The 15,606-nt window shown below is 56.3% G+C and overlaps 1 protein-coding gene across 2 annotated transcripts in view; it reads left to right on the top strand.

Moving 5' to 3' along the window:
• Positions 1-10,870, top strand: part of Gng7 (G protein subunit gamma 7) — a 65,330-nt gene extending 54,460 nt beyond the window's left edge. For both annotated transcript variants that reach the window (XM_010634833.1, XM_010634834.2), the window contains exons 3-4: positions 5,950-6,067; positions 8,938-10,870. In XM_010634833.1, the coding sequence (XP_010633135.1) occupies positions 5,987-6,067; positions 8,938-9,063 (207 nt within the window). In that variant the 5' untranslated portion in view covers positions 5,950-5,986 and the 3' untranslated portion in view covers positions 9,064-10,870. The remainder of the gene's footprint in view (positions 1-5,949; positions 6,068-8,937) is intronic.
• Positions 10,871-15,606: the final 4,736 nt, after the last annotated feature.

The following is a 15,606-nucleotide window of genomic DNA, read 5'->3' as shown; positions in this document are numbered from 1 at the left end:
TCCTTCAGGTGGCTTCTGCCGATAAGGGAGCTCAGAAAGGCCTCGGGACTCTGCCCCCGGGGGTTGGGGATCAACCGCGTGCTTGTCACAACAGAGGGAGGGCTACTCAGGCCAGGGACTCTGGGCCGGGCCGGTGAACAGTGGCCCATGTCCCCATAGACCTGATGGCCAAGGCCCTCCAGGGGATGGGTGTGCACTTGAGGGTCCCCTGGCAGGGTGGGGCGGCCCTGGACATCAATAGAAACTGATAGATGCAGTGGCACACGCCTGTCATCCCAGCACTCTAGGAAGCTGAGGCAGGAGGATCCTAATTTTGAGCCCAGCCTGGGCAACTTAGCAAGATCCTGTCTCAATTAAAAAACAAACAAACAAACAAACAAATAACACAAAGGGCTGAGGATGTAGCTCAGTGTGAAAGCCACGCACTGCAAAACAAGAACCAAAAACAAACAAATAAAACCATTTTGTGTCATATTTATTGCTGGTAAGAATACAAAAGAGTGCAGTGGTTTTGAAAACTGAAAAGATATTTAACTTATAAAGTTACACTGATAAAGTGAACTTATAAAGTTAAACGTACACCTGCCCTATGAGTTAGATATCTCACACCAAAGAATTCACCCAGAAGACGTAGACTAGAAATCGATATTCCCACCAAAACCTGCACCTGAATGTTTTTTTGTTTTGTTTTGTTCTGTTTTGTTTGGTTTTTTGGTTTTTTGAGATAGGGTCTCACTACGTAGTGGAGACTGACCTAGAACTCACTATGTAGCCCAGGCCGGTCTTGAACTCACAGTGATCCTCCTGCCTCAGCCTCCCGAGTGCTGGGATTACAGACAATAATCTTTGTCCAGTTTCACAGGTCACAGGTAAATAAAATTGTAGCCTGACTGATGTGCTTCCCACAACCGCTAGTGAGGTTCTTTGCTAATTCTGTTATTTACTGGTTCAGTGATACCTGGCTGGAGTTTTGTTGTTGTTGTTGTTGTTTATTTGGGTTTTGGGGGTGTTTTTTCCCAAGGCTAGGGATGGATCCCAGGGTCATGCACATGCTAGGAAAGTGCTCACCACTAAGCCACAGCCTTGTTTTGGGGGTACCAGGGATTGAACTCAGGACCTTGCACTCGCGAAGCAGGTGGCAGAACCACTGAGCTAAATCCCCGGCCCAGCCCTTTTTAATTCTACCTTGAGACAAGGTCTCAGTAAGTTGCCTGGGGTGGACTTGAACTTGCGATCCTCCTGCCTCAGCCTCCCAAGTAGCTGGGATGGCAGGTGTGCACCGCCTCAACTGGCTCATCTGAATGACTTTATATATGAATTGTTTGCATTCGTCCCATTTCTTGCCTTCTGAGTGGGACCTGCGAAGGCACTGTCACCATAAAGAGATCATCTTTTGACGCGCTTGTCTCGGTAATATTTCCCGGGTCAGTAGGCTTGGCCTTTCGTTTTATTGGTGTTTGTCCTGAAATTTGAGGTATTGGTCCGGGATCATAGTTCTCAATCATCTGGACTCTCTCTGTGGCTTTGGTTGCTAGGTAACCCCTCTGGGATGGAGAAGGCTGGGTGCTGTTTGCCTCTAACTTGTATATTTTGGGTTTTCATCCATGGCTATGTACATGAAACCACCCCTGGGGAGCTCCTGGCGGAGAGCGGGTGTAGGCCAGGGATGCAGCGGGACCCAGGACGCCCACGACGACGACGGCTGGGTCTGGTGTGGGAGCTGAGGGGGCTCTGAGTGACCCAAACGTTCTGCACACCCAGCCCCAGGTCCCGCCCGACCCCCTAGCTCCAGCCTGTGTCTCCGCCCAGCTCTTTCTACCTGGCGCTGGGCGCACTGCACCCTGCTTCGGTCCCCTCCTCCCCACCCCACCCCTGTGACCCTGCAGGACCCAGCTGAGCTCAGGGTGCAGCTCCCTGGCCTTCAGCTCGGGGCCAGCACAGGGCCTGGCGGCATCTGTGAAAACCTCAACCCCAGGTCATGCCCGGGCCTCGCCAAGCCTGGACCTGCCCAACGGGAGGCTGCGGCCGCATCTGGACCCAGCACCAGACGGGGGGCCTCTGCCATGTGCGCCAGGCCCAGAGCTCCGCTCGTCCAGGCAGGCCTGGCTCAGGCAGAGTGGTGCCACTCGCAGCCCCACGGCCGCTGTGGGGAGGATGTGCCCACTGACTCAGAGCCACCGCTGAGTGTTTTGCTGGTGCTGACTTGGTCTTCGGTGCGGGCATGGCTGGCCCATGAGTCAGGGACCAGCCAGGGTTACCAGCCACGGCGGGACATCAGGAAGTGGCAGCATGGTATGCAGGTGACGCAACGGGTGTCTGAATCACAGCTGCTCAGCACGAGCAGGTGCACGTGCAGATCCCTGCACTCACGCACATACAGGTACACACACATGCACACGGCACGCTCACACTCAGGCACACGCCAACACGCAGACAGACACCTTACACACAGCAAGTTTTATGCCAACACACAGGCACAGACCTGGGTGTGCGCCCACTGCAGACCCACTCATGCCCCTGTGTGCATACACACACTGGCACGCCCATCACACGCACACACTGCTGCGATGCGCAGAATTCGCACTCAGGCCCACATGAACAGACCTGCTCGTGCTCACGTGCACACGCAGGGAAGCACACAGACGTTCACAGTACCCTTGCACTCGGACACATGCACACATGAACACACATTCACACAGAAACAAACGCGTGCACACACAAACACGCATGCAGACTGCGCCCGGCTGGCTGGGAGCCTCTGTCTCTGGGCTGGCTGCGGGGACAGTGGGGTCCTGGAGTCCTAGGGGCCACCTCTGGATGCTGACTAGGACCCCTCCACTGGCTTCCAAGGAAAACAGCCATAGGGCCAACCCGTTTGTCCCCTGCCCAGGTCTATATTTAGCGCTGAGTAATTTAGGTATTTTAAGCCGAGGCCAGGGCGGTTTTCCCTGTGCTGGGTGCTGTGTGGCCGCTTTGAAGCCAGTGTTGAATCAGATCCCTGTAGCCCACATGGCCTGTGCTCCGGCGCCCACACCGACTTTCCTGCCCCTGAAGGGAAGGCGCTGGATGTCTGCCCGCCTCCCAGGCAGCCAGCGCGGGGCCAAAGGATTTTTTTCTAAACTCAAACTGTGATCGGCATCCACTTGTAACAACAAATAACAGAGAAATTCTGTGTATCTTTCACCCAGCCATGCTCATAGTAACATTGTGTCAGACTGTGGTCAGTCTCAATACCAGGATGTCAAGAAAAACACAAGGGGCTTCCTACTCTGATCTTCATCGCAGGGGTGGGTGTGTGTGTGTGTGTGTGTGTGAGACAGGGTCTTGCTAAATTGCACTGGAATGTGCGATCCTCCTGCCTCAGCCTCCCAGAAGGCTGGGAAGACAGAAGCCCAGCTCCATCTCCCTTTTATACGGAGAGCATTTCTCTCACCAGCCCCAGCCCCAGCCCATCTCCCGGCTCCCTGACCCGGTCCAGGGCTCCTCCGTGCAGGGTAAAGGAATCCTGCCTCTGTGGGGTGGAGATCGGCTCCGCCCTCCACAGCATTCCCCGGAGATCCATGGCCAAGTAGGAATTTTTCCAGAATCTGAACTCTGTCTTTACTTGTCTGCGGCTACCCAGCTCAGCCGGCTACAAAGCAGACAGCGATGTCAGGCGTTAATGACAGACACTGGAAGCTGCATAATTAACTGGCTGTGCGTCTGCCCTGCGTGGATTGGGCTCTTGGGACTCCAGACCTGGCTCCCCACAGCCCTCACGCCGGGCCTGCAAAACACCCACCGAGCTGTGCCCGGCATGTTCTGCGGCACAGCCCAGGCACTGCAGGGTGTTGAGCAGGGTCCCTGGCCTCGGCCCACCACACACGTGTCCCCAGATAACTGTCACCTGGTGTCCCGGGGAGGGCAAGAATCACCCCTGGTTGAGAGGCCCTGGGTTAGTGCTCGTCAAATAAAAATGAGATGCAAGAAATAGAATTTTCATCTCCTAAAGCAACAGAAAAGATCTGTATAACTCAATTAGAGAAGTAAATTACCTTCCTTCATCCACTGCTGGTGGAAACATAAAGTGGTCCCGCCATTCTTCAGGAGGTTTGAATCTTATTTACTGAGACAGGGTCTCCCTGTGTAGTTCAGGTTGGCCTTGAACTCACTGTGCAGCCCCAGCTGGCCTCAAACTCACAGAGATCCTCCTGTCTCAGCCTCCTGAGAGCTGCGATTACAGATGTGTGCCACCATTCTCAGCTAAACAGTTTCTTTACACACACACAAACCCCACATACTACCTGACCAAGTGACTGCACGTCTCAGTGTTTATCCCAGAGGAATAAAGAAGCCACACGACAGGCTGGGGATTTAGCTCAGTGGTTCCACTGCCTGCCCCGCAAGTGCAAGGACCCGAGTTCGATCCTCGGTACCAAAAGAAAAAGAAAAAAAAAAAAGCCACATGACCACGTGAATGTTAACAGCATCTATACTTGTGATAGATAAAAACTTGAGTTGACCCTCAAATCTTGTGCAAGTTGATTTCTCTATGCAGTATGAGTGACTGAACCCAGGGCCTTTGCACTGAGTTGCACCCCTGCATCCCTAGATCTTTTTTTTTTTTTTTTTTTCCTGAGGCGGGGCTCTCACTAAATCATCCAGGCTGGGCTTGAACTTGGGATCCTCTTGGCTCAGCCTCCTAGAGGGCTAGGAAGACAGATGTGTGCCGCCACACCTGCTCAGGTGGATGTTTTCACCAGCTGTGGTCCATCTCCTGGGTGGAAAAAGCAAAGCCACTGACACATGCAACAGGCTGAGAGAGGTCATCAATCCCAAAAGGCTACACTCTGTGCGGTTCCATTTGTTTAACATTCCTTAAAAGACAAACTGTGAGAAAGAACATCTGAGTGTCTTCCAGAGATTTGGGATAAGGTGAGAGCTGGGATTCGCAGGAGAAGCTATCACAAGGCACTGCAGGACGTACCCTGGATGGGTAGGTGTCAAATCGTAGCTCCCTACTATGCCAGGGTGCCAACACGGTTGGGAACCCAGTGGTCCCCATAGAGATACCCAGACCCTCTCTAGCATTGCTTTAAATTCCACACTGTCAAGCCTGCAGTGTGGGAGGCCGAGGCAGGACGATTGCAAGTGCAAGCCCAGCCTGGGCTTCTTTAGTGACTCAGAGAGACCCTGTCTCAAAATAAAATGTGAGTAAAAGGGCCTGGGATGGAGCTCAATTCAAAGGCCCTGGGTTCCATCCCTTCCACCCCCATCCTAGAAGAAGAGGGAGATTTGTACGCAGAAGAGACAGCGGTGAGAGGAGTCGGTGGTGTGGTCACAGCCGAGGGACAGCTGGAGCCCCAGACTCTGGGGAGGCCGGAAGGGGTCCTCCAGCCCCCGGAGTCAGCAAGGCCCTGCACGTAACTATGGCTCGGCCTCTGGGGTCCAGGCTGTGGGCAGATGAATTTCTGCTGTCTTAAGCCACTGTCACAGCCCCGGGGCCCCAGTAGGGCCCTTGCAGTTTCTTACCCGGCCCCCTCCCTGCGCTGCTCTGAGAAGGGAAGGAGAGCGAGGGCTCTGGCTGGAGCCCCACCCGGGGGCAGCCCAGCTCGGCCCTCTGCTCCCCTGTCCAGGCTGGGCCCGGCCACCTCACCCCAGGGAGGAGACCGGGAGGGGGAGCTGGGGCTGCAGAGACCCTGAGTCCTGAGCTCTGCGCCTGTCATGCGGTTGACCGTTACAAAATGCTACAGGTTCGTGGGGTGCAGCTTCGAGGCAGAGAAAGGGCGACTGTCCCAGTCCCCGCTAGGGAGGGGAGGAGAAACCCTGCCCTGTCCACCGCACCTCCTCTGCCGGGGACGCTGTGGCCACCAACACTGCTGCGACAGCTCGGCCTGGGCGCGGGTCTCATCCTTGGGCCACTACCTGGGACCCCAGCGGCTGGCTCACGTCCCTCCGCTCACCCCACAGCTCTCTGGACGCCGGGGGCCCAAACTGATGGCCGACGATGTCAGCCACTAACAATGTAGCACAGGCCCGGAAGCTGGTGGAGCAGCTGCGGATCGAAGCCGGAATAGAGCGCATCAAGGTGAGCCAGGCCCCCAGTGACAGCGGGGACAGAGGGAGGAGGGCAGACACCAAGGGCACGCCTGGCTCCCAGCAGGCCCTCTGCAAAGTGGGGCCCAGCTGCAGGATGGGGGTTTGCTGTGTGACCCCGAGCCACTTGCTTGGCCTCTCTGAGCAGAAGGCGGAAGCTGACAGAACAGCTGCATGTCGAGTTCTTGTGGCACAGGCTTTGTGAGCACAGGGGCGGGACCAGCTGGGCCGTGCTCATGCCCGCCCTCAGACTAGCACTTTCTTTCTCCGCTGCTCCCTTGCCCGCCAAGGACAGGGGACAGGTGACAATCGAAATCACCAAACAGCCAGGGAAGGAGGAGCCAGACTTCTCTCAGGCTGCTTTCTATGCATCCGCAGAGTTTGCATTTTTTACAATAAACCTGTTTGAGTTTTGCACTAAAAAAGACAAAGGGACAGTACTTCCTGCTCAAGGCCTGGTCAGGAGGAGGAGGAAGTTCACAGTGTAGCCGAGAGGACCCTAAGGAATAAAGATTTACACGAAGCTCACCGCCTTTAAGCGTGAGGCACGTGTGCATTTGTGATGTTGCGTAACCACCACCTCCATCCAGTTCCGGAGCGTCTCATCACCCCCCAAAAGCCCCACAAGCAGCCACCAGTCCCCTCCCCCACGAATCCACTTCCTGTCTCTGGATTCCCCGGTCCCGGGCATTTCCTGTCCGCAGAGCCCATGCTGTGTTCTCTGTGTCTGGCGTCTCTCACTGAATACGGCGTCCTCAGAGTCGAGTGTCACGGCCTCGCTCTTCTTCCTGACCAAGTAATATTCCGGTGTGTAGACAAACATCGCTGTGCTGATGACTCTGAAGTCTCCACAGAAACTGCAGGCCTCACACAGGTCCCCTCTCAAATGCCTCTGCACCCCCAGGACACCATGGCCTCTATCGGAATGGGGTTCATAGCTTTCAAAACGCCCACTTGCCAACCTGTGCCCATCTGGCTAAGGACAGCAAGAACTTCCCACCGGCCGTGGCCAGGACACAGGTGGCCCGCAGCAAGAGGGGACAGGCTGGCCCCAGGGAGAAGTCCAGGTGGCCCTGCCCTCAGAGATCCACTGTGCTGGTCAGCAGTGGGGCAAGTGGACGGAGGGGATGGTGCCTGCCTATGGTTACACCCCACTCACTGGGCACTGGGCCGGCCGGCAGCTCATGCACAGCGGCGAGCAGCATGGCCAGACCGGTGCGGGCTGAGCCACCACAGTTAGGCAAGGGTGCTCTGTGACATTTGCACAAATCCCAGAGCGTGTCCTGAGTCTGTGGCGGTAACACTGTACCTGGAGAGAAACCCGAAGACGTTGGCTTCCTCTAAGGGTTTGGCTTCTCTGTGGGCGCAGATGTACAGAGCAGGGCAGGCTGGAACCCGGGGGAAGAGCTGAGGTCGCCTCTCAAAGCCCAAGGCCACTTGAAGGGGCCCCTGTGTTTGCACTGAGTGCCTTCACCTGACTAGACAAGGCCCACCCACTTTCTCTACTCCATTTAAATGTCCACTGTGGCCCGGCGTGGTGGCGCACTCCTGTGATCCCAGCACTTGGGAGGCTGAGGCAGGAGGATCATGTGTTTGAGGCCAGCCTGGGCTTCATAGTGAAGACTGGTCTCAAAGCAACAGAAAAAGAAATCTAAAAATACCTTCCTAGCAACATGTAGCACATTTGACAAAAAGAGAGAGAGAGACAGAGAGAGAGAGAGAGAGAGAGCACCCCTTGACCTGGATAAAGGGACCTATAGGGTGGTTGGTCCCCCGCCCCGTGTAACCATTCAGACCTGGGATTGTTAGAACAAGTCCCCCAGGCGCTCCCAGGGAGGCACAGACAGACTCACACCCGTGGGGGCCCCATCCCCAGCCTTCCTGGGACAGAGAGAGGAGCCGGATTGAAGTGTTTCCTCTGTGAGCTGTGCCAGCCAGCGGCCTCACCCCCCCTCTGATGTCAGGAGAAGCCCCGCCCTGTCCCCCGTCCCAGTGACAGGTAGTGACAGCGCGCACCCTGGGAAGTCAGGACTGAGCCCCTTCCCCAACCCTGCCAGAGTCCCCCCTGAGCTTTGTGCCCCCCACAGACTGTCCGGGCCATGGGAGGAGAAGCTGCTATAAATGTAGGGGCCCCAGGCTACTGTCCCCAGCTTGGACAAGGACAGCAGTCCCAGCCCAAAGCCCAGGTAGTGCTGGAGAGGGGCAGTTAAATCCTCAGCTTTTTTATTTTTTATTTTGAGACAGGGTCTCACTATGTTGTTCAGGCTGGATTCAAACTTGGAATCCTCCTGCCTCAGCCTCTCAGAGCCCTGGTATGACGGGCATGCGCCCCTATGCCCGCTTCCTCTGAATTTAGTTGTTCACTGAGCCCCACCCAAGCCCCCACCAGTGATGTTGTTTTTCCTGTTGTTGTTTGCAGTACCGGGGATCAAACTCAGGACCTTTCGCTTGCAGTGCAGGGGCGGTGCCGCTGAGCTAAATCCCCGGCCCACCCGTGATGTTTAACACGTTCCCAGTGCTGTATGACCACCGCCTCCACCTAGGTGTAGAGCACCCCATTACCCCAAAGCCTTCCCCGTCCCCACTGCACCCTGGCACCCCCCGAGTCCACTTCCCGAGTCCCCTGTCCCGGGCGTTTCCTGTCCACAGAGCCCACGCTGTGTCCTCTGTCTCTGGCATCTCTCACTGAGCACGGCGTCCTCGGGGTCTGTCCACGCTGTGGCGGGCGTCACGGCCTCGCTCCTCTTCCTGGCCGTGTAATACTCCATCCGCCGTGGAGACGCACGCCGACCCCGCCCCTGGGCCGTGAACACGCCCTCCCCAGCGCTCTTCACCGCCCCTCTCCCCTTGTGCCGCACACAGGTGTCCAAAGCTTCATCAGAGCTCATGAGTTACTGCGAGCAGCACGCGCGGAGCGACCCCTTGCTGGTTGGAGTCCCTGCCTCCGAGAACCCCTTTAAGGACAAGAAGCCGTGCATTATTCTATAGCTCTTCTCTCTCCCTCTCCCTCCCTCCCTGTCTGTCTGTCTGTCTGTCTCTTGCCCTGTCTCCGGCAAGGCATCAACCAAAACATCTCAGCCCCCTAAACTTTGGGTCCCAAACGAAATGCCTGCGCCCCCCGCCTGCCCCGAGGGGGTGACACCTCCGCTCCCGGGGTGGCCGGGCCTCCTCCCCCCACCCATCGGCACCCCTGGGGGGCTTCCCCACAGCAGGGATGGTGGCTTCCGGCCCTGCCCCCATGAGGAATAACCAGGCCGCCCGGTGCTGTGGTGACAATTTTGGAAAACTCTCCGTGGTGCAGAGAGCAGAGGGGGACAGGCACGGGGACAGGAGGGTGGTTCCAGACCTGCCGCCCGAGGGAAGCCTCCACACCGGGCGGCCGGGATCCTTTTCCTTTTGTAAGCAGAGGTCAAACTGGGGGTGAAGGGCTGACGTCACGAGCTTCTTTTGGGGGGAGAATTCTCTCCTTTCCGTTTCAGAAATCGTGAGTGCACCCCCACTGCCCCCGGGCTGGGGAGCAGAGAGAGGGGTTTCCTGGCGGGTGGGAGATGCCTACGGGGTGTCACCCTCGCGCGCGGCATTGGTCACTCCGCCCGCCACAGCACAGACGTGGATTTGCAGGACTTTGCCGGGAGTGGGGCTGGAAAGCGGGGGCACCGGCAGGTCCTGCCTCACTTCCGTATCTGCCCACCCCCCGGGCTGGCTGGCTGGTTGGCTTTCCTTTTATTGGGGTTGGGGGGAGCACTAGGGATGGAACCCAGAGTTTTCTCACTGAGCTCCATCCCGTTTACATCCTGGCCCGTTTTACTTTTTTGACACAGGATCTTAAATTGTCCAGGCTGGGCTCCAACTCGAAACCCTCCTGCCTCAGCCTCCCAGAGCCCCCCCCCCTCCAGCCAAAAGTTGCTGAATTATCTTGAAGTGACCGTAAGGACTCTCTGAGATGAGGTCCTTTGTCCCAGACACACCGGGGCCCATCACCCTTGATCGTTTTGACCTGGGCCCTTCAGTGTGAGGACAACAGAGACGCCCACTAGGCTCAGGGTGTGCGTATGGGTCCCTCCCGTCAGCCTGGCAATGTAAGATGACCTGGGGTGGGGCCGGGGCGGGATCATGACAAGGACAGAAACAGATGGCAGCAGGAAGAGGCTGCACACACACCCTTCCAGGGTTACCTATAGCCACACCTGCCATGAACCCTTAAGTAACCCAGACCCAGAACTGCCCTGGACCCGACAGTCCCCACAGCCCCTCCACAGGGTTCATCCCAGCAGCAAACAATGGAGAGAAAACTGCCTGGCTCTGTGGCCCGATGGCCATCGGAACCTAGGCCCAAGCCAGGATGGTCCCTGGACGGTTGCCCAGGTCGCCCATGCTGCCTGTGAGGTGATTCCCCAGCATTCCCGCGGCAGCAGGCCCTGTGTCCCCCGTCGTCCAGGCCTGTCGAGCAGGACGCAGATCCGAGCCAGTGCAGTGCCCAGGCTGCCCCAGCCCCTCTTCGGGGCCTCCGGAGGGCACAGGCTGCAGGCTCAGGCCTCTCCCTGTCACTGTTCTCTACGGCTGGTCCGGGAGGGCCAGGGTTTTGGGGAGCCTGGCTGTACCGGGCGAGGCGCAGTCTCCCCAAAGCCACACGGGCTGGGGCGCGGGTGGGGCCGAGTGTGGCCTCCGCATCCCTGCAGAGCGGGGGAAGGGACAGAATCCCTGCCCCAGGGCCTGGCCATGGGGGTGCTGGGAGCCTATAACTTGAGCACTGCGGCGGGGCAGGCTTGGCTCCCAGGGAGGAAGCCCCAGCCCGATGCTACTTTCCTAGGGTCCAGCTGGGTCCCCCTTCTCTTTCAAAGAAGACTTTAACCTTTTGAGCGGCCACTGTGCCCACCCTGCTGTCCCCCCGCGCATGGGCCCAGTGTTGCTCCTCTCTGTCACCACCCTGCCGGGACGGAGGGAGGGGAGGACACAGACGTGCCAAGCCCGGCCCCACAATGAGGCATCCCCACAAATGTCCCCTGGGACGCCGCCATGCTGTGGGGGGAGAGCGGGGTCCGAGCCTCTGGGCTCAGCTCTGTGGGCCCCAAAGGGGGGTCCTGAGGAGGAGTCAGGAGCCGGGTGCCGGGCCTCAGATGACTTCCCGGTGTCACCCCGGCCCCCCCATGCCCCACAACCTTCTCCAGGTGCCACCACCCTGTGCCCGAGTCCGGTGACCAGATGCCCACAGCCTTGGGCCTCAGGGATGTGGCACAGGGCAGAAGCCTGTGAGTTTCTTTCTGAGCTTAGGACAAAATCTTTTTTCCCTACCTCCCTGTCAGTGAACCCAGCGCCCTCCCACACAAAAAACAGAGAGTGCCCCCACTTTAAAAATTTGTTTCAGGGCCGGGGATTTAGCTCAGTGGTTCTGTCACCGGCCTTGCAATTGCAAGGTCCTGAGTTCAACCCCCGTACCAAAAAAAAAAAAAAAGTTAAAAAAATTTTTTTTGTTTCGTTTTTCTGTGTGATGGGACCTTAGGCTTTCACACCGAGCTCCATCCCCAACCCTTGGTTTATTTTTTAATTTTGAGACAGGGTCTCACTAAGTTGCTTGGTTGCCCAGGCTGGGCTTGACCCTGCTGCTTTAGCCTCCCAGAGTGCTGGGGTGACAGGTCTGTGCCACCAGCCACCCTCCTGGCTCCTCCCTCATCCTCGAAGCCTGGCCCGTGTTTCCCGGGGCTGCCTCTAGCGAGGGTGCAGGCAGAGGGGCCACTCTTGGCCGAGCCCCCTTCTAGGCCAAGGCCGGGCAGCCCTGTCCTTTTACCAGGAAGAAACTAGAACTCGCATCCCTGTCCCCAAGGTCCCCGAGGTGACCCCCACACCCAGGCCAAGAATGAATGGAGTGGCTCTGTTGTGAGGGAGGACAGAAGGTGCTGTCTCTCTGCGTCGTCCCTGTGACGTCGCGTCGGCTGGGGCCACCCTGCCTGAGCTCAGCAGGGACAGGAAAAGCCCACCAGACCCCTGCTCAAGCCATGAGCTGAAGCCACCTCCGGCCCCTGTCCTTGAGTGCACTCAGCATGAGCGGGCTGCGGCTGGGTCCCTCACAGAAGCCATAGGACACTGCAACGCGCCTCTCCGTCCACGGTCACCACTGCCAAATGCTGTCGGGCAGGGCCCTGTTTCTGGTGGCCCTGTCCCTCCCGCGTCTGGAGGTCCCTGGTGTTTCTTCCTGAATTTTTAAAACTATATGTCCCGCGCCCGCTCCCTCACAGAGTTTAATACCGTGTGGAATTATTGTTACTACAACCCTGTTCATACACGATAAATAAAACACTCATTTTTTCCTTTTCCCAGTCCTGCATCGTCCTTCAGTCCTGGGCCAGGGCACAGGGCAGGGGACAACCGTCTCCAAGCCCTGTCCAGCCTGGTGGCACACGCTGGATATACACGGGTCTACGCTCAGCCCCAGTGCACTTTCGGGCCTGCAGAGGAGCTATTAGGTAGCTGCACCCCTGGGCTTGTCGTGCACAGCCCAAAATTGTTTCTGTTTTGCCTTGCTCTCTCTTTCTCTTTTTTTTTTTAACTTCAGTACAGGAGTTGAGCCCAGGGCCTTTGCACTGAGCTACATCCCCAGCCCTTTTTAAAATTTTTACTTTGAAACAGGGCCTTGCCCAATTGCACAGGCTGACTTGACCTTGAGATCTTCCTGCCTCAGCTTCCCAGAGTGCTGGGATAATAGGTGTCCACCACTGTAGCTGGCTGGTACCAAGCTCTTTTAAAAGCCGAGAGGGTAGAATGGTCTCAGTCCCACTTCCTTGGCATTGCCCTGATTTTTCCACTCACCATGGATTGGCCAACCGCCCCTGCAGAAGAAGACATTTGAGAGTCACAACTCCATTTCCCATCACACGGGCAAAAGTTTTTAAAAAATTTGTTTTTGAGACAGGATCTCACTGTGTAGTTCAGGCTGGCCTCAAATTCACAATGATCCTCATGCCTCAGCCTCCCAAATGCTGGGGTTACAGGCGTGTGCCACAACACCCAGCTAAAAGTTGAAATTGTAATAATAAAATCTTAAATCTGGGCATAGCGGCACACACCTGGCATCAAGGTACTTGAGAAGCAGAGGCAGGAGGACCAACCTTTCAAGGCCAGCTTGGGCAACTTAGTGAGACCAGCTCAAAGTAAAAAAGAAAATGGGCTGAGGCTACAGCTCAGTGGTAGAAGTCCCCAGGTTCCATCCGTAGTACTGGAATAATAATAATGATAAAAGTGAGATCAAATGTGTAATTCTGACCTCTGAGGAGAGAGGAGCTTTGTCTACATAAAATCTTTATAAATATGGCTACAACATTTTGCCCAGTGAATTCCCTTTGTGTCCAGTAAATGCTGCTGGCCCACCAGCCACTTGATAGCTATCAGATAAACGGTCAGTTTCCTACTGCCCATGTTCAAGCCAGATGTGGTGACACACACCTGCAGTCCCAGCCACTCAGGAGGAGGAGGATCGCAAATCTGAGCCCAGCCTGGGAAGTTTAGTGACTTATCAAGACCATGTCTCAAAATACATTTTGTTTTTGTTTTGAGATAGTGTCTCACTATGTAGTTGAGACTGACCTGGAACTCACTATGTAGCCCAGGCTGGTCTCGAACTCACAGCAATCCTCCTGCCTCAGCCTCCAGAGTGCTGGGATGACAGGCGTGCGCCACTCAGAATAAAATTTTTTAAAAGGCTGGAGCTAGCTCAGTGGTGAGTACTTGCTTGGTACGTGGAAGGCCCTGAGTTCTCCAGCACCACGAGCAAAATAAAGAATCTCACAGCAGACCATATAGGCTGGAGCGGAGCCATTTCAGAAAACAGCTTCGGGTTAACCCAGGACAGCGAGGCCAGGGGCAAAGAGGCGGGTGGCGATTTGATCTGGGGCACGGTCTCCACGGACCCCCCCAGGCCGCAAGCCCAGGCCGCAGGTGGAGGGCGGCCCCAGAGGTCCTGGCTGCAAGCCAGACACCCAGCTGCAGGAAGTCAGAGCTATCAGCATGCAGAGCGGGAAGGGTGGGCGGGCGGAGAGGCTGCAGGGCCAAAGCTGGCGGAGCTGCTCCAGGCCAGCCACACAGGTCTGGGAGAAAACCTGGCGGCGGGGCGCGTTTCCAAGCACTTCTGAGAATTTCAAGGCCAAGAGCTGGCCAACACTGGGCCCTGGGTGATGTGGAGGTCACACCCTCGCGAGGTCAGCTCCGTCTCGGCCACCAAAACACCTTCCAGGCTCGCCAAGGGCTCTGTTCAAGCTCTCCTAGGACAGAAAGAAATCGCAGCAGATCAAAGTCATCCAACGTGGAAACCTTTCTTTCAGAAAGGAGCCCCCAGAGTCAGACCCACAGGGACCCGGAGGAGGACGGTGGTGCCGGACTGGGGAGGGGACGGGGTCAGCGTTTCCTGGGACAGAGCTCAGGGGGATGGAAAGTCCTGGGGGTGGACGCAACCGAGGGCTGCCTCCGTGCCGGTGAGCCGGGAGCTGAGGGCTAACGAGGTTAGTTTTCTTTTACCACTGAACAAATCAACTGAATCAAACCGACGTTCATCCGAATGACCAGAACAAAAAACTGGGTCCTGTGGGGATGTGCAGCAACCAAAGCTCACCAAGGCGATCCGCAAGACTGTGGTGGCCCCCGCCACACAGCACGTGGCCGGGCACTTTCGCGGGACCACAGACTCACCCAGGCCGTGAGCGAGCATTGCTACCTGGCTGTTTACCCAAGGGAAAGAAAAGCACACCCCCAAACGTCTCAGAAAGAACGTTCAGAGCAGACTTTCTCACAAGAGTCAAAAACTGAACACATCTCAGGTGTTCCTCTGCCAGGCACAGTGGCCCCTAACTGGCATCCCAGCAGTCTGGGAGGCTGAGGCAGGAAGATTACACATTAGACTCCTCCCACTTGGGCAATTTAGCTACTTAGTGAGAACCTGTCTTTTGTTTTGGCTTGGTTTGGGGGGTTTGGGATTTTTTGTTTGTTTGTTTGTTTTTGGTTTGGTTTTTTGAGACAGGGTCTCACTATGTACTTCAGGCTGTGCTTGAAGTCACTATGTAGTCCAGGCCTGCCTCGAACTCACAGTGATCCTCCTGCCTCAGCCTCCTCAGTGCTGGGATTACAGTCATGTGCTACTGCTCCCAGCATGGGACCCTGTTTTAAAATAAAAAAATTTTAAAAAGGGCTGAAGATGTAGCTCTGCACAAAAGCCTTGTGTCACTCTGGGAGGCTGGGGCAGGAGGGTCTCGAGTTCAAGCCCAGCCTGGACAACTTACAATTGATTGAGAACCTGTCTCAAAAATAAAAATAGGGCTGGGGATTTAGCTCAATGGTTCCACCGCCTGCCTCCCAAGCGCAAGGTCCCAAGTTCGATCCCCAGTACCCAAAAAGAGCCAAACAAACTAAAAAATAAAAATAAATTAAAAATAAAAGGGCCTGGGATGGAGCTCAGTGTACAGTCCCTGGGTTCGATTCCCAGGACCATAAACACATTACCAGAAACTAAAAAAAAAGCCCAACTTTGGGTGACCCAAAATGTTCTGC

The sequence above is a fragment of the Fukomys damarensis genome, unplaced genomic scaffold (assembly GCF_012274545.1).
Source record: "Fukomys damarensis isolate Sample0158 unplaced genomic scaffold, DMR_v1.0_HiC HiC_scaffold_37, whole genome shotgun sequence".
In the NCBI taxonomy this organism is placed as follows: domain Eukaryota; kingdom Metazoa; phylum Chordata; class Mammalia; order Rodentia; family Bathyergidae; genus Fukomys; species Fukomys damarensis.
Note: the sequence above shows the minus strand (reverse complement) of the source record. Positions and strands in the feature narration are given on the sequence as shown.